Raw genomic sequence first — 22,432 nt, forward strand, 5'->3', positions numbered from 1 at the left:
CATGATCTAGTTTAAGTCTATCATGATTTCAGTTTGCAGTGTGGACAATGGATTTAATTTGAACTAGAGTAAAAACAGGGAGATTAATTAAAAGTTCATTGCATTAATTGAGGCAAAGAGAATGGTAGCTTAGGGCATGTGGTAACAGCGAAATGGAGAGAAAGCGAAAGACTCAAGATATATTTTGGAAGTGGAATCAAAAGGGCTTTCTGATGGACTGGATGGAGAGAGGCAGAGAAAGAATTAAATGTAACACTCCTGCATTTATTATCATGCAGAAAAGGGTGGAAGGCATGACATTTACCAAAATGTGGCAGAAAGAGGTGTCAAGTTTGGGAATGATGAATTAATGCAGACACATTAATTTTGAGATGACTCTGAAATATCCACACAGTCAGATTTGCAGGTCTGGACCATAGCTGCTGCCCTCTTAAAATTTAACGTCCATCCAGTACCTATGTCCCTTACTCTTGAGCAAATCAATCTCTGAGTGAAAACTTGAAAATGAGTCTTAGACTGAGTTGGAAATCCCTCCTCTTTTGTTCTCTTTTATTTTCTCACCCTTTATAGAAGTCTTCTTACTCCCAACGAGTTAAACTGTTCAGCCCAGGACACTGTAACATATTTTAGCATGGCTTTGAGACTTTAAGTGATGTTGTATTTGATCTTAAACATAACCACACTATCAAAAGAATCTGTTTCTACCTCTGCTTTTTTACTAAGGACTGATGAGTCCTCTTCAATCAGAATCCCTTTAATGCGCCAACTGCTGACAGTCACTTCCAAATCGAACACTTACCCGCCGCCTCTCTAGTTTAGTTGGCTGATTCTACTCAAGTCTTAGGTTCCCCTTCAGTCTTCACTACAAAATAGAACAGTAAACAGTGTCCCTTTGATTTGTTTCACAAGTTGTGGAGCATCCTATGAAATAACTTATTGACCACAACATTGAAGGGCAGTTTTTAAAGTTGTCTGAAACCTTCATAAAAGAATGCATTAGAGATGGCTAAATAGTCCATATCCACACACGGGAGTGCTCTTTGAAATACATAAAAGTTATCTGTCATGCAAAACATTTTGGCTCTGTGTCCCTAATAAATACTCAGTAAAATATGCTCCCATTAATTACATTTCTGATTTTTGTCTTACTCTATGAATATTTTAGCTAAGAAAAAACACCTCGTGTCTGTTTTCATAAGAAATGATATATAAGAAGGCAAACTTTTACTATCCCTGACTTTGTTATTGTCTCCTATCTCCCATATATAATAAGCAGACCCACAAAATCTTTCACTGAATATTCACAGTGGTTATCATTATTCCTAAGCGCTCAGGGCCAAATCTTATTTGTTTAAATAGAGAAATTATGAATGCATCATTTTTCTTTCATCATGATTAAAAAAGAGGCAGAAATAGAAAATATTGATTTCATATACTTTAAAGTAACTGACTCAATCTAAGAAAAACGTAAGAAATGTATACTAATGTCGCTAACCTAGCTACTAAGGTCTAACATGGGAGTTTAAGCTGTAACAACACTAAAATATCGCAATAAGATGAAAGACTGACATAATCACATAGACATTTCACCTAAACACCAAATAAGAAGAAACAGTAAAGTGACTGTGCAGTTGTTTTCTTTTCCGTCCAGATGTTTGGCACTCTGTTGAAATACCATTGGTTTGTGTGTTTTTAGTGGACAAGAATGCTATCCAACCATAAAGTACGTGTGCATAAAGGAATGAAAAATACCCCTTAAAGATTAATCAAGTGCAGCAAGTTTTGCTTCAAGATTCCCAACCCATCTCTCACTCGGCAACGCATTACCTAATGAAAATTTGAGTTAAGGCATTCTCATTTGTCACCGCTTTTTCAGTCTTTCTATTAGGAGAAGTTAAGATACTAACACGCATTAAATCTTTTAATATGGCTCTGAAGAATATGTGCCAAGAAGCACTTTCTCTAACAGTAGTTATAATCATTATAGAAGACAGTTACAACAAGAGAAAGCCATGCAAGTAATTCGTATACTTAACCAAACATTACGGTGCATCAACCAATTAAGCTGTTGAAGCAGAAGAGACTTCTCACATACTGTGTACTCTGAAGTAAAAAGTCTCAACATGTATACTGAGAGAGCAAGATTTCTCTTTTCTGAGAATACGTAGTTGAAATCAAACCCAAGTTGTTTTCAGTCCAAATATTTGTGTCTGAAAATAACAACTTCACTTTGTTTCATTTCTCTGTAACCCTTATGGATTTCAAGTTTCTGTCATATGACCTCCTCGTCTTTGTTAGCAACTATAAATTTTTATACATTTTTTGTTTTTCTTAGATAATACCCTCCCCAAATTTGAGTTTTACAAACTAATGTTATTACCAGGAAAAAACAAATTTATTCATGATGTACTGACTTATTTACCAAATCAAGGAATATAAAAAGTAATCACACATATTTAAAAAGATACAGTAATTGCAATAATGACATTTGAGTTGTCTATCAGCAAAAATTCACTCACTGAAAGGCACAACATTAAAAATAATCAAAGAATATTTATTCAATAATGTCATAGATTCTGTGAAAAAAAAACACTTTATTGGAACTGAGTCTAATTTAACTTGCATTAAATTTATTATCCCCTTAAAATAACAGTGAACAGTCATACTAATGTATCAAATGGAATTATTAATTCCTCAATTCTGCACATTCTCACAATCTGTATGTTGCCAAATCATACTCAGAAATTTAAAGAAAACTACCATAAAATCCCTTATTGTGACATCGAATTCTTTAAGGTTTCAAATAAAATGAAAGTCGATTAATAATAATAGCAAACATTTTAAAACCAGGTGTTAAAAATTTTAATGATCACAATATGGGTTTATTACTTCCAGTAAAATTTTTCCTAATAAATACTCCAGGTTGTCACTCATCTGCTGCCATCTAATATGAAAAACATAACATGGAAGAAAAAAAGAGCTTCCTTCTTTAAGCCAGAGGTTCAACATCACAAATTTTTCAAATACGTACCTTGGAAATATGAACAGCAGAAACAATCACACTAATGCCCTAAATAATTCTCAGCATGATTCCAGTCATTAAATTGGAATAGTATCAATTTTGTAAACCTCAGAAATGTCATTGTTTTCTAACAAAAGGAAAATTTTCTTTATATTTGAAGCTGAGAGAGAGGCAAACTTGGCAGTAGTTAAATTGTTCATCTATGACTTTATTGCTAGTTTTATATTTTTAATTATTACAGAGAAGAAATAAAATATTCCTCAAAATATTTAGCAGGATTTTAGTTTTAACTGAAAAATTATACAATTACCTTAACAGAAAATTATATATATATAGTGATATTTAGATTTTGAATGATTTAAGGAAATATTAGTAAAGGAAAATATATAATTATTAGATAATTTAAATAGACATTTCCCTTCTTGACACCAAAGTAGTGTTCTAAGAAGATTGTAGAACTCGACTCCAGAACTTTGTGATTTTTGTCTTCATATGCATAATTTCCTACCCTAAGTTTGTTAAGAAATATTTGATTAATTAAAAAGAAACCAATATGGTGTTCTAAATCTGAGGTCAATGTAAAATGAAGAACTAAAAAGCATTAAAAGTGTTCAAACGTTATCTTTATTTTCTTGATTTCATTCACTAATAATAAATTCTCCTAAAGAAAATGTATCCTCCTGTCCTGTGCAGTGAGCTATGCCAAGTCATTTTATTTAAACAGCGATACATTTCGTTAATATGCTTCTTGGCAAACTGCCTGGAGAGGAGAAACAAGTTATAATTTTTAAATATTCTAGGCAGCTTATTATAGCTTAGGCTGAAATGCAAAACTAATGCACGCAGATCAAGGACTCCTGAAATTCAGCATGCACTTGATTCCAAGAGAGTGATTTGGTTAAACATATAGCAGAAATAATACTGCTCTTGGTAACCTGCTATTTGGATAAAGTTATGTTTTTGAAATAAGTTACAAGTGTAAACTAAATTAATTTTCCCGTTGAATTTTAATAAGTATCTGCAAGATACCACATAATTGTTTGACCAAACTCCTTCTGCTTTGTCATGAAGCAGATTTACCCATTGAAAACCATGAACTTAGGTAGATGAGTAAGTCTAATGGAGACTAGTTCATACTAAAATGATTTGTGGGGTTTTTTCCTCCTACTTCTGCACTGTCATAGGACTAAGTTTACATTCTCTCCTTTCTTTTTTTTATACATGCACATAAATAAATGTGTGCAAAATGGTAAAAAAAAAAAAAAGATCACACTTTTTGGTTTGAAGTATGCAACAGAACACCACACACTCAAAGCAAATGATACATTTTTAAAATTCATTAGAAAATTAGAAATTTTAAACATAGACACAAGTTTCCTGATTAAATCTTTGCAGCATATACAAACAATAATTTGAACATTTAAGTGCTTGATATTCGGATTTGATTGTCTACAATGCCAAAATATCTCAAATAATCATTTCACAGAGTTCCCATGTCTTTCATGAGAATCCAGAACCAGAACCCAACTAGTTCTGTTAAATACCCCTAAATATTTTGTAAAATATTTTTTAGGTCCCTTAAGTGAGTTACATTTATATTATTCTTCTACTATGAGGAATAAATAATAGGTAATTATTACCTGTTTATAGCCCAAGAGGAGAGTTAGTCCCCAGAAATAATCTTTCTGTACACTTCTTCAAACACAAATTATTCACCATACATTAAGACTTGACTCTGTGTATGAGAAAATTCCCTGCTTGAAATTTGGGTGAGACACAACATATGGAAAAAATGGAGCTCTTAAAATAACTTGGTAAAATAATTTAAAAATGAAATGGTATAAATTCTATAACCACAGTGTATAAGTAATGTTTCCTCCAATAACCATTAAAAACGCAGTTACAACCAGACTTTCTTTCGCACTCTTATTTTATTCTTTTATAACATTACAAAAATGGCTTTCTGCACTAAAATTGTGAATGTCTTGCCCACACTTATTTACTCACACCTTGCTCCTTGTTTGAAAAAGTCTAAGGAAAACATGCACACATGTTAATTTATTTGAAGTTGAAATGCACGTGTTTAGTCTATTTTAACAGAAGCCTGATAATTGAAACATCTCATTTCTCAGAAACTTAGTGGAAATAGTTCCTGAGTGTGCAATGAATACAGTAATAAAATATTAGTAGGTGGAAAAATTATACTTGTTCAAAATCCACTATTTTACAGCTATATAGAATCATAAATATTTAAGATACGTTCTAACAAGCAAATAGTCCAATAAAATATATGTTTTGGTATCAAAAGATGTTCCATTAATTTTTATTATTTCTCTTCTCCCTTTTTAATATAACATGCACAAACTGGAGGATGAAAGTTGGAGGCAGAGATTACGGTCTCACATTTTTATATATGAAATTTATTTTTATAAAATTATTCACATGGGTGATGGGAATTTAAGCTATTACCCTTATCCCAAAATGATAAAGATAAACTCAGAGAATCATTCTTTTTCATCCTTTATTGTCAGGTAGCCTCTACATTCCAGAGAGGAAAATTTGACATGTTTATTTCTAGCTTCCAATGAATTATGTGAATTCCAGTTTCCCAGCAGTATTGAATATAGACAAAAATATGTGAATTAAAAGTCAGATAGACAAGAGTTCAATAACAGGCTTATCCATCTTTAACTTATCTGCTTATTAATCCTCAGTTCCTTCACCCATAGAATATAAATAAGAATCATGCTTGCCTTACAAGCTGATGTGAGGCCTTCCAGTAAAGTATATAATACATGATCTGCCACATAGAAATGTTTAATAAGTGTTATTATTATTTTACCTAAAATACACAAAGAAAGATACCTCTTACATGAGAAGAGATACCTTTAAAATACAATGATAGAAGCTACATTTTTTAAACTTACTGTTTTGTCAGCCACCATGTGAGTACTTTACATGCATTATCTAATTTCAACATTACACTGTTGTTAACCCATTTTACAGACAAAACAATTAAAGGGGAACATTCTCCGGTCCCATTTTTGAAGATTCTTATATTTTTGTATTTTTTTTAACTACCCTAGGCTTAAAGAGGAGTGTCAGAAGAAAGGACACAGCCTATATCTACATAAAAAATAATAATTTGGTGAGAAGTTTTCTTCCATTATGGCAGATATTACCACATTAGACATAGCCTTTTCCCTAATGTTTCCCTGAATTACAATACTACTAGATAAATGTATAAATCAATAAATAGATTATCTTTTTAAAGAACAATTTCACACTACATTTTTTAACAGATTAGGCTTTTGGCATTTTTGTTCTACTTCTGGCTAGTATGCATAATTAGTTTGATTTGCATCTGTAGTACGATTACATAGATAAGTTTGAAGCTTATTTTCTTTAACTTCATTCCTTGATAATAAGAACAATAAAATGTTTAAATGCCCAGAAATAAATATAAATATTTTTTAAAATATGTAAAATAACTATACATAAGCTAAATATGTATAAAATCTGATAAAGGACAAAATTAAGATGTTAATTTTTTTGAAATGCTAAATGTAATATGAACCAAATCTCACGTGTATGTGTGTAAGTCATGAAGTTTTGTTTGACTTGGAATATATATGATAAAAGTAAACATTAAAAATTTACTTCATCATGCTATATATAGTATGATCATACATCCTAGAATATATACTAATATAGTAACTCTCAGGTTTCTATTCCAAAGAGAGGGAATATTTGAGAAAATGGTACAATTCACAGAACTCAAAAATGAGAAATTATAATAGTTAGTGAGTGAGTTAAAATTATAACCCAGCATTAGACTGCAACAGTCAGATTCACAAAAAGGTTTGTACAGATAATCCCTAACCTGCTTAGTTTATGAAGAGGGCTGCAAGTATTAATCATGTCTCCAAAAAGCAGGGCTCGAGCATTAAGGGACAATCTGATTTTCTATTGAATTAGAAATTCAGTAATTTCTAAGAAATTAGAAATTCCTTTCTGGTTATATAGTAACCAGAAAAAAAATTCTAAAATGCAATCAAAAGTTTGAGAATATTAATAACATTAAAAAATCAGATATGTAGCTATTGTTAAAATTCTTTTTTTGAAAAATAAAAATCGAAACTTGTGGTGTCATTATTACTCCATTAATATCATTCAGAAGAATATTTTTAATAAAATATGCATAAATAAAAATGTTCTAACATATTTTATAACTATTTTTCATTCTTGAAAAACAAATCAGATACCAGATTATATAACAATGTTATTCTCTTAAAGTTTAAATTATATATATATTAGGTCCTTATAGTTCTCTATATCTGTGAGTCTGCTTCTTTTTGTTATATTCACTAGTTTGTTGTACTTTTTAGATTCCACATATAAGTGATATCATACAGCATTTGTCTTTCTCTGTCAGATTTAATTCACTTAGCATAATGTCCTTCAAGTCCCTTCATGTTGCTGCAAGTGGCAAAATTTCATTCTTTTTTATGGTTGAGTAGTATTCCATTGTAAATACATACCATATCTTCCTTATCCATTCATCTGTTGTTGGATACTTGGGTTGCTTCCATATCTTGGTAACTGTAAATAATGCTGCTATAAACAATGGGGCTGCTTAAAATTTCTTAATAATCTGAGCCTCCATTTCCTGATCTATAAAATAAAGATAATAACAAGACAAATTTCAGAAGTAGCTTTACTATGTAGTGAATAAAGCCTAAGTTCAGGGCCCTGGCAATATGTTCACATGATCAGATATTTTTGTAAAACTTGCTATATTGTATATTTTTAATAGGTATATCCTCCAAATTGTGAAATGTCATACTCTATCAAAATTGGATCCTTCTTTTTTCATCTGAGAGGTTATATCAAAGATTAAATTAGATAGTACATGTAAAGCTTTAGGATTATACATAGAACATAGGAAACACTTGATTAATGTTCATTATCATTATTATTATCAACAGTCATAGGAAATTTGCTTGTGTTTATTTTTTCTATTGCTACATATAATTGAATATTTTATATCTTACAGTATGGGTTAGGAGTGTTTAAGAAAGAGGTTAGTACATTAACAGAATCTTATTGGACTCAGCAAATTTGAAAAGAGAAATAGTATGAAATATATTAATTCAAATATTCAACTTACTGATACATGCTTAAGAAGGAGTAACTTTCAGACTTTAGTCAAATCATGTTTGCATTTTGGTAAAATAAATCCAAGACATTTGTTCAGAGATTACTGTGATACTATGCAGAGTAAACTTCCCAAGTGGCTGTTATATACACTTGTCAGGTGGCTATTGCAAGAAATGATGGTTGAACTCACCAGAGTAAACGGTTGAATTCACCAGAATTACATATATCAGAACTATACAGAATCACCTAACTATCCAGGGATTTAGCAATATATACAAAGATGGTCATGCCAATTTCTGAGTCGTAGTTTCACAATTTAGGACATATGGTCCCTATTTTACATTTACAATGTACATCACATTCAGAGGATATCTATTTCACTATGCATAATACAAATGTCATCATACTTTTTAATCATATACTTAGAAGTTACAAGCATAAGCTATTTCTGTAAATTGTGATTAATCATACAAAGATTAGCTCCACCTTTTCAATTTTCTATTATTTTATTCAAAGGCAATATATACATGTACTAGTTATGAGTAAAATTCACCAGGAAAATATGATTTGTATTTCAAATACTTGAAGTTTGAATATTACACTCGAATCATTGAGTCAATAAAGAAATTTATGTCATGCTTCAAGATAAAACAAATTTAAGTTAAATACGCTAGAGTTGGCTCTAAAACAACTTCAATTTTGAAGCAATATCAATTTGTACACATACAGAATTTCATTTTTGGATCACTCTTAATAGGAGTAATGCATACATTTTTTAAGGTCATTTAAAGTCTTGTTCAGAGAAAAATGCTAGCTTTGTTTGTTTTGCCTTTTCTGAGTCATTCGTGGAATAGTCTAAGGAATTAGCTGAGCTATAGGAAGAGAAAATTGTTTAGTTCTGCGCTACTTGACAGAGGTACAAGAGTAAGTTCTTTCCAGTTAGTGAGTTGAATGGCCAAAATCACAGTGCCATTTCCTGCTTCACGCTGTGCCCATTCTGTAACACAGAATTGGTCACCATATTCTTCGCATTGCTTTTTATGGATGTCACGCGCACTGCAGTGGAGCTAAGTAGGTAGCTGGTTGATCTCTCTTGATAGGACTTCCTTCCACAACAGAGCTGGCTATTGAAATGCCTCCTGAAGCTTTCGCTGAGTAGATAAAGAGCAAATGGATTGACACAAGAATTGCAAAAGCTCAGAACACGGGCAACTAAGGTGACGATCATGTGGCCTAGAGATGGGTCAATCTCATTATAGTTGAAAGACCTATACATGTAAAGGATGTGATTTGGGAACCAACAGAAGACAAAGCAGCCGACAAAGACCAGCACGATTTTAGCCAGGCGTTTCCTTGTTTCCATCTGCAAATATAAGGAAATAGTCTCACTGATTAAAATGAAAACAGAGCCAGCCACATCCTAAACACATTATGGTACAAAAGACGTAAAACTTAGCATGCAAATGCATCCCAAAACACGAAAACAATTTTTCTCATCTAGGTAATGATTTTAACAATTTGATGAAGCCTATTTGGCCTGGTCACTGCACTAGTTTCACTTTAAAATATTTGACAGCTTATAAATGGCCTTCATGTTAAAATTGTGATCTTAAAAAATCTCTTATTTTTAACTCATTTCCTTTAAGTTAAAGTCTTATTGTGATCACTATAAATATAAATCATTTCTGTTTGTAATCCATTGAATTATAAACCACAGAATATATTCAAGCTTCGATTTTTTTATTTTAGGGTATTTTAAATAGGATACATTGATCTACTGAAATAGGATATGACTTTTTTTAACCCTTATCTATTTAAAAAAAGAAAACCTTGAGATTTAATTTAAACTCCTAACTCTCATAAATCAAAAGCATCTGACATAACTGTCAATTCTATAAACATTACTATGTTAGGCTACCCATGCTTAGAATGAAAACAAAAGTGTTTTCTTTCTTTTCACAAATTCACCTATTATGTTTACTGTTTCATAAGAAGGTCTTCAAGAATGTGATAAATACACAAAATTCAAATATTGGATCTTAATCTTTTTTAATCTAAAAATCTTTTTCTAACATCTAGGGTCCAAAGCTTAGCTCACACTTGTCTAATTGGTTTGACTATTTAAATAAGGCAACATGAAAGTGAAAACACAATTTACCAAGATATTTATAGTAGATAATATATTTTTTCTGAGCTAAAACTATTGGTAGATGACTAGAATATGCCAGAGAAGTCTGGAAAAGTTTAGGATTGAAAGAGATCTGATACTGGGGAGTGGTGACAGTAAACAAAGTTGCAAGTGAAAAGGAGTCTGGTTCAGGAAGCAGAATGTGGTACTGCAGATGTAACCTAGAGGCAAAAGTTAGGCACCTCGGCCATATGAAGGAGGTGGATGTGAAATTTACTTTACTAAGCAGGGTCCTCCCTAGCAGATGGGAGCACAGGAACAAGAATTTCCTGGCAGTCTATACTTGGAGATTTAAATATACAGAGAGGCTGTTGGGGTTGAAATTACATCTTGGCAGATGTCAAGCCCAGTTACTCAGCCAAACTTTATAAGTCCTAATAGGGAAATTCACAAGAAACAAACAAACAAACAAAACAAGGCAGAACTAAGGCCTTAAAAAACAAACAAAAAAAGTGGAGGTGAGGAGGTTAAGAGGAACTCAACTTTAGAAACCAAAGCAAAAATTTGGATACCCAAACTGAGATGCAAATTGGGTCCCAGGGCTTGGAATAAAAGGGTTGTGTGTAAAGGAAAAAGCACAGGGAGACTGATCGGGACACTTTTGCATCAATGATGCCAGGTATTGAGATAATAAATCTATTGATTTTTCTAACAATTACTTTAATGATTGGTTAACAGTTTAGGACTTTAGAGCAGGTGTGGATCCCTGATGCTGATGGACATCAATAAACAGAGACCAGCTTCCACACAAGAAACCTTTCCCAGACTTAGTGTCCAGAGCCCCAGCCTCTGCCTCCATCTACAGCCCAGAATATTTTAATCTGTGATTCATCTGTGATTCAGCTCATTTTCATTCAAACTGGGGAGCAGACACTCATAACCTTCCTTAAGCTCAATACCCTTTGGAAGAATTTTTAGAAGTGCACAAGTGTACAACTTGAAATTGTCCCATAATTGCAGGATTAACACAATTTTGTGAATTAACACAATTGGTTTTACCTTAAATTAGTACCATACATTATTTAGAGAAGAAAGAATACATAAGGTGCTTATTACATAAGGTAGTATTTTTTTTAATTAGTGTATAATCTTTATCAGAAAAGCTATAAAGTTGAATTAGACCAAGCACAAGTACCAGCCCACCTTCCAATCACTCTCACTCTTGTCTGCTGCCCTCTGTTCCCAGGCTCCCATTTTGGCATCCTAGCCAAACCTCATCCCCAGATCCCAGGCACTGTCCTACAGTCCTTTCCTGATGCATCCCCCCCTCGGACTTCCTGTCATCCTTAGTGAGCTAATGGGCGAAGAAACAATAATAAATACATATATATACTTGTAATGTGAAAATGTTTCTGGTTTGTTCCATGTTTCTTTGCATAAACATTTGCACATAAACAAAACTTTCAAAGACGTTAATTTCTAATGGGCCCAGATGACAGATAATCTGAACCTCAGGGGACTTTTACAGAGCTATGACATGGTGACTGCATTAGAGACAATTCCTGGCTCCTCAACATCCCTTCTAGTTCAGGCCAGTGCACATCCCAGTGCGCTCTGACTGCTCTAATCGTTCCTGGTGTTGAAAGTCCATGAAATAGAACTCAAAATAGCACTTACTGCATCTACCAGCACACCCCCAACACACCGCACACACCTCCCAAGAGTACCTGTTTTTTGGTGTGTTCGTTGTATTCTCCTGGAAGGTTATGTGCACTTTTAATTAAGGTCTTTGCAATATGATAATAATAAACACTAATAATAGCAAGGGGTATGAGGAAATAGACCAAGAAGATGAGCACTGAATGAATCTTTGGATGTAATTCATCCGTCTGAGAGTAGGGTATACAGGCTGTGAAGCTGCCGTTATCCAAGCCACCGATGCGCGCCACTTGGGAAAACACCGCTTCGGGAACAGCCAGCAGCACAGAGACGACCCAGATCCCCACGGCTTTGGCACAGGTCCACAGCACCGCGCCTGACGTCTGGATATCCATGGGGTTTACAATGGCTTTGTACCTGGGAAGACAGTACAGCTCAAATTACTCTCTTAAGAAAGAAAAATTAAAGAGAAATGAAAGGAAAAGAGAGAGACAGAGATCTTACTTGCTAAAAAACAGGCACCAACACCCCATTATTCCCAAACTGTTAACTAAGTGTGTGAATAACTAAGATTCCAGTGTGTCTCTCTGTCTACAAGTCATTGGGAAAACTTCAGTCTTCATTCAGTTAGAAATGGAAGTTATAACTCTCTCATCCTGATAAGTTTGCCAGAGTAGATCCAGAATGGATCCAGATTGAGGAATACATCCAGAATTCTTGGTTTAAAAGTAAGAAACCTAGTGGGAGCAGAGAACATGGATAGAGAAGACCTTTTCAATAGGGATGATTGTTAGCTTGCAAGGGAACCTGGACCTCTTGGATCTTATCCTAAATAATATACATGTGACTGATAGGGATGTTTTACAAATTCTATAAAGCCAGAAATTATAGTTTAAAACAACAGTATCTGAAGTGTCACTATTAGTGCTAAAGCGTAGCATAGAATTGTCAGAAAATATGCTGTATGCCAATCAATGTTTCATATGAATCTTCAAAAGGATAAAAGGCAAAAAGTAAAACAATACAATCCAAATTAGCATGAACATGTTTAATCATGCTTCTTTCAAATATTTACAAAAATTTAGAAATGAAATAGTCCCTCAGTATAAAAACTGTCTCACTGAATGTAGTGGTGTAATAGGTATGTGTAAAAACTTGATCTTTTTCTTCTAGGTAGTTTCAGCAAGATATCCCTAATGGAAAACTAGACAGCATTTAATCAAGAGGCATAGAAAGAGAGCATAGCTACCATTCATATATTAAATATCAGTCAATAAATATACTTCTCCATTAATTATTATTTTGAATCTTGCTTATTATATCTGTGTACAGTCTAAATTTAATGTGAAGGGGTAATTAAATATAATCATATCACAAAATATATTATGAAAATTAGATCATTTTTTAGCTCATATAGTCATCACAACATCTCAACATCTCCATCGGCATATCTCTGGAAACCTTTCTAGTTGCACTACCCAATCTTTTTATTCTTTTTCAAACTATCATATATCAGAGGCCAACAAAGAATCTAAATATGAGCAATCTGACAAGCATAATATGAGAAAGGTACTGTGGAAGCAGGAGGAAGAAAGAGAGAGCGAACTTCATAAAGAAGTGTAGACCTCTGTGTCGAATACTCTAAAAGTAAATAAGAAAGCTCCTTGAAACCAAATCCTGTGTCTTGCTTGCTGTTGTATCTCTACGGTATAACACAACGCCTGGTCCACAGTAGGGTCTGAATACGTGTTTGTTGCGGTATTAAGGGAATGTGGTCTGAGCAACAAGGAGGTCACTTATAGAGAGCAGTTTTGATAAGAGTGGGGTGGTAGTTGCTTATTAGGTTGAGAGAACAGAGGAGGGAGACTGAAGACACAGTCTAGTGTAATGATATCCACGCTGGATCAACCTTCAGGATCACCTAAAAAACTGAAAAAAAGATAAAGGGATTAGGTTTCTCCCCAGATTTGCTGGTGCAGAGTCTCTAGGATGTAATATGTGAGAGTCTGCATTTTATAAGATTTTTCAAGGGATTCTGAATATAAGCCAGGTTTAGAAACCACCTTTCAAGAAGTTGACTTCCGCAGTACGCATCTTTCCACAGGTTTCCTGTGAGGTTGTCTGGTGCTATGGGTGGAGAGTATCTGGAATCCAGCAGAAGTTTGGTATTTGGAGAATCAGATGCCTGCCCTTTACAATATGCTACATCATGTTTTAAGAGTATTGATATCCACAGCTTAAAAATGCTTTCATCTTGTTTCATTTGATAAAATAATTCTGAGCAGCAAAACTGATTAATATTGAAAAAGTCAATGAAACTAAGGGATAAATGATCAAATGTTTTAAGGATATTAATCTATAATAAAATTCTGAATTTTATTCTGAATAAAATTACTAAGATTTTAATTTAAAAATATCTATGTTTTTCACCCAAAAGAGTGTCTAAGACTATACTTAACCTTTGAAAAATTAATGTCATAAGTGAGATGTCACTTGAGAAAAAATGAGAAACACTGGACCCAATTACAGAAGGGTTAGAAATTTTATTCATTCTCTCCTCAAAAAAAAAATCACTTTGTTTTTAACTCATTAAAATGTATGTCTTAAATGATATGAAGGTTTCACAAGGAGAATAACAACGAAAAGTCATCTAGATGAAGGCACCAGGTTGGAACTAGCCAGTCTATGGTTAAAAGAATTAGGGAAAGGCTACAGAAAGCAGAGATCATCTTGATGAATTTTATAATATGCTCGTTTTGCTCCCCACTTCAATGCCCATTTCCTGATAATTAACTGCACGTGTGAATAAAATATCGATTTGAATTAGTGAGTCATATGTTATCTTGACACATAGGTAATATAGTAGAAGTAGTTATGCAGCAACCCACAGTTTAGAAATGCATGCACATGAATTGTTTCATTTGATAAAATAATTCTGCACAGTACGACTGATTAGTATACCCATTTTGCAGAAAAATTCATTGGGGCTACGGGATAAAATGATGTTCAAATGATCACAAAGCCAGTAAGCAGAAGAATTCTTCATACTTACATCTTCACACCTACATAATAACATATATCTCGTGACTACAGATTCTATGTATTTTTTTCAACTCTAGCAGGGTGTACAACTGAAGAATCAAATGCTTTATCTATTCTATTCATTTTTAGGCATTCAAACTCCTTGTCCATTTAAAATCAATAGCATTTTTACCTGGAAAGACATTTTTACAGTGGAGAAACTAAGCCTCAGCAGTGCTAGCAAATAACATTTCATATTCTTTTAAATTATCTCTAAAAACTGCATTTTCCCAGAAGTGTGTAAATGTCTATAATCATCTCTATACATCATTTTCATAATCTAAAACTGGTTCCCAATGAGATGTTTAATGTTTAGTTCTCTCTGAAAATGTGGTTCTTTTCCAAAAATTTATTTGCATTAAACCATAACCATTAAATTTTTAATTTTCAAAATATTCCCCCAAATTTCCACAAATAATAAAAGAAAGTAGAGAAGAAGGTCTACGTTAGAGGTTGAAAGAAATTCTTAATGAAAATCTCTAACTCTTGTACTAAATACTGGATCAACTCTTTCCGGAAAAGAATCCTCTACACCTCATACCAGCATCAGTTTTTCCAGAAATGTAATAAATAAACAAATAAAAACTAAGATCTTTTAAGTAAGAATTGGTTAAGAATGAGAAAATAAAAATGCAGTGAAGGTTATTAAAGACCTTAGAAATCCGTCAAACCCTCCTGAGCCATCAGCAATTGGAAGGACCAAGGTAAAATGTTACTTTGGGTTTTGAAACACACACATAAGGACCTGCACTGCTTGTGACAACTAACAATAAGGAAACTGTTGAACTTCACTGTCTGACCTCATGTCTCAGCCAGAACAGGTGGCCCCTCTTTAAATGCATCACTGCAGGCAGAAGACTGAAAGGTCTATCTTAGAGGGTTCTTGTATCCACTGTGATAGACAAATAGAATCAGCATAAATGATAAAATGAGAGGCTTGTCTGAGGTGTGGTAACAAGAACTAGTGAGACAGGCAGAGCAGTGGAGCAGTGCACTGAGCATCTGGTTGCCCCACCAATTACTAGTGTCCTTTCTCCTCCTTGGGTCTCTCTCTGCTCTATATTCTGAAAAGGAGGCAATAGGACCCTACCTTAGGTCCCTCACCTCTGGTTAAAGATACTAGTCTTATTTTGCAAATGAGGAAAATATTGCCTTATGGGTATGAGTTTTGTTCTTTCTTACCACTTTTTCTCAACTAGAATACCTGGATGTAACAGATGCAGGACTAGCACCCAGATGCCATAACCCGCAGTGTGGTGCATCCCTTCCTTACTTACAGTGTGTCCTAAAGGTTTCAGATCAAGGTGGATGAATATCTTCAAACACTATAAAGTACTCTATAAATTATGGCAACGGTAGTAATATTGTGAGAATTATACAGCACCTCTCTAATTCAATTTGTGAGATTCCTTCTAAGGAGAAGGGAAAGGGAAATAATCTAGAAGTATTAGAGATTAATGAAGAAAAGATATCTGATTCAGTGAAGATTTACTCTGTTAATTTTTAAATTAAAAACTAGCACATTAAGATTACGATTCATCTTGTTTCTATGGTTATGTAAAAATACCAGCTGAGCACTCGTTATGCAAAACAAAAATTTTCCCTTTTTGAATTGGCAGCGAGAAGGCGCTCATAAAAATGGATGACTCAGATTTCACCAAGGTATGGGTCACCTTATATTTTTCATCTTTTATTTTCCATATACTTGGTTGTCCCCCCTTTTTTATTCCTGTTGTATGTTATTTGTATCTTTATCTTTAAGCTGCCTTAAATTCCTTTGGAACAAATTAAAAAATAGATAAGTCATCACTCTGGTATTATGGATTATCGGTAGGGTGAGTGGGGACGATTCTCTGGGGTATGAATGACCAGCGTGAACTCTCCAAAATAGCTTAGAAAGCACACTCTGAGCACCAGTTTTAGCATTCCCTGAGAGACAAGGGCTTCTCAGTGTACTGCCCAGGGATGCGGACTAAAGAAAGCACCTCTAATCAGGGCCAGCTGGTTAATAAGACCTCAGCTTTAGTCAGGAGTTTTGGTGGCAAACCAACAAACAGATAAAGGCACTTCTTCTCACCACCAGACAAAGACTGATGAAAAAGCTTCAGAAGGTCTATGAAGTGTTAGACCTAAGGCCCCCATTGGATCTGTTTCAATACTCTAACAAATAATTACACCGATGAAAATATGTTTGCCTAAGTATAATAGCCAAATAATTTAATGATTCAAAGTTCAGCCTAAGAGAACTAGCTCAGTTATGGAATTAAATCAGATTTTCCTAACTAGCAAACAAAAGCTTGAAATTATTAATATATCAGCCCATCAGTCAGATCTGGTACAATTTTTTTTTTGCATTCAATCCAATATTGGCTGTTTAGTAAAACAACATAACCTAGTACATTAAATTAATATTAATTTCATTTTCATTATTTTATAGATTTTTAAAATTTAATTTATAAATGCATTTTAGTTAGCAGTTATATAAAAGACCAATGATGTGAAATTTTTTCCTATAAAGGAAAAAGAAGAACTCATTCTTAAAAGTACCTTGCATTTGAATGGTTTTTAGATGCCAAAAATGTCTTCAAGAATCAAAGAAATAATATTCTAAGTTTGGAAATGTAGCTACTATAATAGATAATGAAGGGGATATTAAAATGGCAACTATAAGTAAGTACAGTTTCTGGGGCTCCACCCACCCAATATCACATGTCACAACAGTAGGGGTGGGAATGTGGTGTGTCTGTGTGCACGTGTACGCGCGCGCGTGTGGGTTGTTCGATTCATGATACAACAGAGAATATGCAAATACTTTTAAGCAGCTATTTGATGTAAGCAAGAAAAAGAAGTACATTTTCAAAATAAAAACAAAATAAAAATTCATCAAGATGAAAGTAAAAATAAACTGAGAGCACGACTATCAGCATTTCAGATCACGCCTGTCTCTCCTCCTCCCATTCTCGTTCTCGTGTGCCACTGAGGCACAGCTACAGGGGACACACATGACTTTTCCTAAAGATGTATCAGCTGAAACTCCTCAAAAGAGTTTGGAATGTCAAGACTTAATAATCGCAAGTACCAAAACATGTCACCCATACCACCCTTTGGCCATATCAAGCAAGGTGATTAGGGCCTCAAGGTAGATTCATAAATATTGTATTTATTTCAGTGATGCTGTCATCAATAATATATAACATTTAAGCCTCCAGTTCACACTGGGATATGCTTTCCAAAATCTATCTTCCTGTTTCTTGTTCTACATGACTGTGATTCTATTTCTAAACTCCCTACCTTTGTTTTCTTAGGTAAGGACATTTAAGCCATCTCATGAAGATGGGATATTTGGTTTAACAAACTGAATTTATTGTTTAAAGGCTCTAATAGCAGGAATTTTTGTGTTTTTTTTTTTTTTTTACTTTCCCTATTGCTTCAACTACTTCTTAATTTTGAATTCAAGATGTTTCTTTTATTTTGCAGTTAAATTTTACAAATTTCTCTCATCATATTGAATCTAATGAATCAGCTTTTGCAACCATTTTTCTTGTTTTACTCTTGGGTGCTTTGTTTTAAACTTAACTTCTCAGACTGCCATTAAGTAATGAAAACTATTAGTAACTTCTTATCCTTGGGAAAGTGATAATGGGGCTTAAAGGTGAAAAGTCCAGGCTTTGAACTGGGTTCAGATATTGGCTCCATCACTGTGAGATCATGAAAATGTTGCTTAATTTCAACCCTTAGTTTTCTTCACTTTTAAATGGTAATAATAATAATGTTTATTTCATAGGGTAATGAGGATAACAAACTCACACCAAAAAAGTGAGCATAGGACTAAGTGCAATTAGTCTTATACTAGTTTCCAAATCCACAAGAAATCAAAATATTTAGTGAGAGAACATGTGGGGAGATCAGATACTAAGCAACACTTGATTACTATGTTCTGGAAGGAAAATAGAAGTCTAGACAATATACAACAAAACATTCCCAAACCATTTAAGTGAATATTGGAATATATTGTGTAATTTTATCATTAGTAATTTCAGTCTCTTAATTTCAATTTCCCAAACGCACACTGATAAACATGAGTAGACTCTGCACCAACTAGAAAAAGCAGTCCGGCTTTCTTTATCATTGTTTTTAAGGTAGCCATGCCGTGTTTACAAAGTACGTGCTACACATAAACTGGAAAAGTCAGTAAATATAAAGAACAGCATTTTCTCTGACCTTGGTTAGAGCCAATTTATCTACGTGCTCCCATGACAATAGACTGAGAAAAGTGCTATGAAATAAACTTTAACCCTAGGTCTTGCTACTAAGATCACCTTTAGAAATGAGTGCATAATGATAGTAATTTTAACTACTACAGTGATAGCTATTCATTAAGTTTTATTCTAATCATTAAATAGAAGTTTTTTAACTCTCTAATTAAAATGAGTCCCATAAAGAAGGGCAACTAAATTAAAAAGTCACATTTTAATTATGGAATTTTGAAAAGCCTTTTTAAAAGATAATAGGAATGCTGTCATATAACCCAAATGAGGTGCATAATTTACCCAATGTCACTCATCTTTACAGGAATGTCGTTTTAGAAAGAATATTATGCAAACTAAAAAGTCAATAGTATTTGACTTAAAAAGACAATGGCTCTCAGCTCTCCACAGAATATTGTCTTTCCTTCAATGAAGATTAACTCTTCAAAGCCAAAGTGATGTAAGGGTATTATTGCAAATACCAGGAAATTGAGGATTCATTGCTCATTAATAACTTAATATGCAAATTAAAACAGGAGGACAGTGAATACCACCTTAATCATCCAATTTAAATTGTTTACCTAAGTAGCCTAAGTCAACACCCCACCCCTAAGGGAATTAGACCAAGGCTCCTTGCAATGATGCTTAATTATACATTTTGCCCCAACCCCATCCAGACATCCCTCTTGCTTAAATTTGCCCAAAGTCATAATTATAAAAAGCCTGGGATGGTGGCACTTGACCTAGAGTCAGCAAGACTGGATTCTCCTCCCAGTTCTGCCAAGGGAACTTATGTTCCCTGGGCCTCTATATCCTCACCCTGAAAACTGACACAGTCGAACTAGTTGATCTACAAAGTAGAACAGTGGACACTTTCCACCCTTAACATATGTGGAAAGCAGATGTGACATTAAAGATGTATTTGTGCGGCACTGTTTTAAGATACTAAAATTTGGTACCTATCTCTTTGCGGGGGGGGGGGGCTATCACTTGACTTGAGGTATTAAAACAAGAAGAATGCGTAAAGCCATGTCTGAAGAACACCTACAATTCCCATTGTTTTTGCTTCAAATAAAACAGCAGAGTTAAGTTAGTAAGTATAAGTGATGTTCCTCCCTATTTCAAAAAAAAAAAAAAATCAAAATCAAACACGTCCCTAATATTAAGACAGATAGCCTTTACCTTTCAGGTTATTGAACTATTGAGTAAGGAAAGTGCACCTCTAAGTTTTTAAGGACACACAAAAAGCTTCTACAAGATAGTTGCACGGCTGCACATTTGTTCTATGACTTCTCTATGAAATGGATGATAAAGATTCCCAAAGTGTGTGGAGGGTGGAGGGCAGTGGGGACGCTAGGCTATGCACTTTTAAAACTACTTTTAAACTAGTGCAATTTTAATTATTTTTTAAATAAATTTTTCTTATACTTTTTTAAGCTTCACATCTCAGTCCATTTTCACTCATTTTACTCTAACTCCCAGAAACAGTCTCTCTTCCTCTTCCTCCCAGCCCTTCCTTCCTCCCTCCCCTCCCCAGGAACACTCCCCACCCCTCTCCGCTGCTTTTCTACGCCCCCGCCGCCACCTGTGCCCTTACCTGTCGGCGCTAAGGGCAGTGAGAGTGAACACGGATACCCCCACGGAGGTGAGCTGGATTAGCGGGATGAGTTTGCAGCCCACCTTCCCGAACATCCATTCATCGAAGAAGTAGCGCGAGGCATCTACCGGGACGCAGGTGAGCAGCAGCAACACGTCCCCAGCGGCCAGGTTGGAGATGAAGATGTTCGGGACGCTCCTCATGGCGCTGTTGGTGATGAAGATCTTCACCAGCATGATGTTGCCCAGCAAGCCCACTGTGATGATGAGCAGGTAGAGCGATGGGATCACACAGCGGATCACCAGCTCTGCCGTGGTTCCGTGCGGGGCCGGCAGGAAATCCCCCTCGGATACCCCAGGAACGAAATCGCTCTGATTCACTCCAGTGATCTGGGAGAGGTTGGAAAGAGACTCAGGGGGCATGGTATCCTTTCCAGGAGAGTCCGCTGGAATTTTCATACGATCAGAGTCCGCTGAGAATTTTCATACGATCAGTCCAGCAACGTATCTTGGGTTTAATGGCATTCCCTCTCGCCAGGACAAGTTTACCGCCCGCGGGGAACCCGTCACACTACCTTGTCCCGAGGAGGAAGGCGCCAGTGAGAACTGTCCACACGCTCCAGCGTTTCACTTTTAGAAGGGGCACATTGGCTCCTGCTGGCTCCGAATTTAAAAAAAAAAAAAAAAAAAAAAAAAGCAAAGCAGTTGAGCAGTTGTGTCTTTGTTTCAGTCATCAATGGTTTGTTCCCGTTTATAGCTAGGAGAATAGCCCTTTTGTGTGCAAAGAAGTACCTGCCAGACCCTTCTTGGGGAGGGGAGGAAGGCCTCCTGTCGCTGTCCAGCGAAACACAGCTGAAACGCTAGAACTAGCGTGGTGAGGTTGGCACTTTGCTGGTCCCACAGCTTTGCTCTTGTTTCTGCAGTTCCTGTTGCACTGTGTGGGACTGGAGGGGCTCTGAGACCTCTCTCTCACACTGCTTCTCTCTATAAATCCATCCTTACCCGCCTCCAAGCGGGAGGAGCCCCAGACAAGAAGTTTGTGAACCTCTGAAGATCTGGGGACTGAGCTGGCAAATCCCTGATGCCATAACATTGAATTTAGGAAAGAAAAAGAGTGACAAAAGAGGAATAGAATTCCCTCCTTACTTTTCTTCCTTGATCCACTTTTCTCTCTCCAAATATAGAAACTCTTTCCTATAGCTGGCATATTATTTTAACTGATATTTTATTGAAATATAGCACACATAGAGTACACAATTTTTAAATATACAGCTCAATTTAATCACTATTCAGAACTGACAGTCTAACCACTATCCCGTAATATAACCACTATTCATTCTACCTTTTATCATGTAAGGTTAGTTTGCCTGCTTTTGTGCATCATATAAGTGGAGTTATACATTATTTAATCATGTGTCCAGCTTCTTTCATTCAACAGTCTATCTGTGAGACCCACCCATATTTTTGTGGGTAGTATTTTTCATCACTGTATAGCATTCCAGTGTAAATACACCACAGTTTGAGTATCCTTCCCAATGT

The 22,432-nt window shown here is 34.8% G+C and overlaps 1 protein-coding gene across 1 annotated transcript; it reads right to left on the reverse strand.

The window, feature by feature from the left end:
- Positions 1–8,884: 8,884 nt before the first annotated feature.
- Positions 8,885–21,489, reverse strand: NMBR (neuromedin B receptor). The gene is made up of 3 exons (XM_006188502.2): positions 20,895–21,489; positions 12,038–12,386; positions 8,885–9,545 (listed from the first exon to the last, which is right to left on the reverse strand). Exons 1-3 carry the CDS (start codon positions 21,350–21,352, stop codon positions 9,144–9,146), a joined length of 1,209 nt encoding a protein of 402 aa, XP_006188564.2. The 5' UTR covers positions 21,353–21,489; the 3' UTR covers positions 8,885–9,143.
- Positions 21,490–22,432: the final 943 nt, after the last annotated feature.

The sequence above is a fragment of the Camelus ferus genome, chromosome 8 (assembly GCF_009834535.1).
Source record: "Camelus ferus isolate YT-003-E chromosome 8, BCGSAC_Cfer_1.0, whole genome shotgun sequence".
Lineage (NCBI taxonomy): Eukaryota > Metazoa > Chordata > Mammalia > Artiodactyla > Camelidae > Camelus > Camelus ferus.

Coding starts and splice junctions, on each gene's coding strand:
- NMBR (XM_006188502.2), bottom strand. CDS start 21,352: ATGAAAATTCCAGCGGACTCTCCTGGAAAGGATACCATGCCCCCTGAG. Junction 12,387..20,894: donor ACTGCCCTTAGCGCCGACAG/GTAAGGGCACAG, acceptor CTGTCTTCCCAG/GTACAAAGCCATTGTAAACC. Junction 9,546..12,037: donor ACGAACACACCAAAAAACAG/GTACTCTTGGGA, acceptor TTATATTTGCAG/ATGGAAACAAGGAAACGCCT.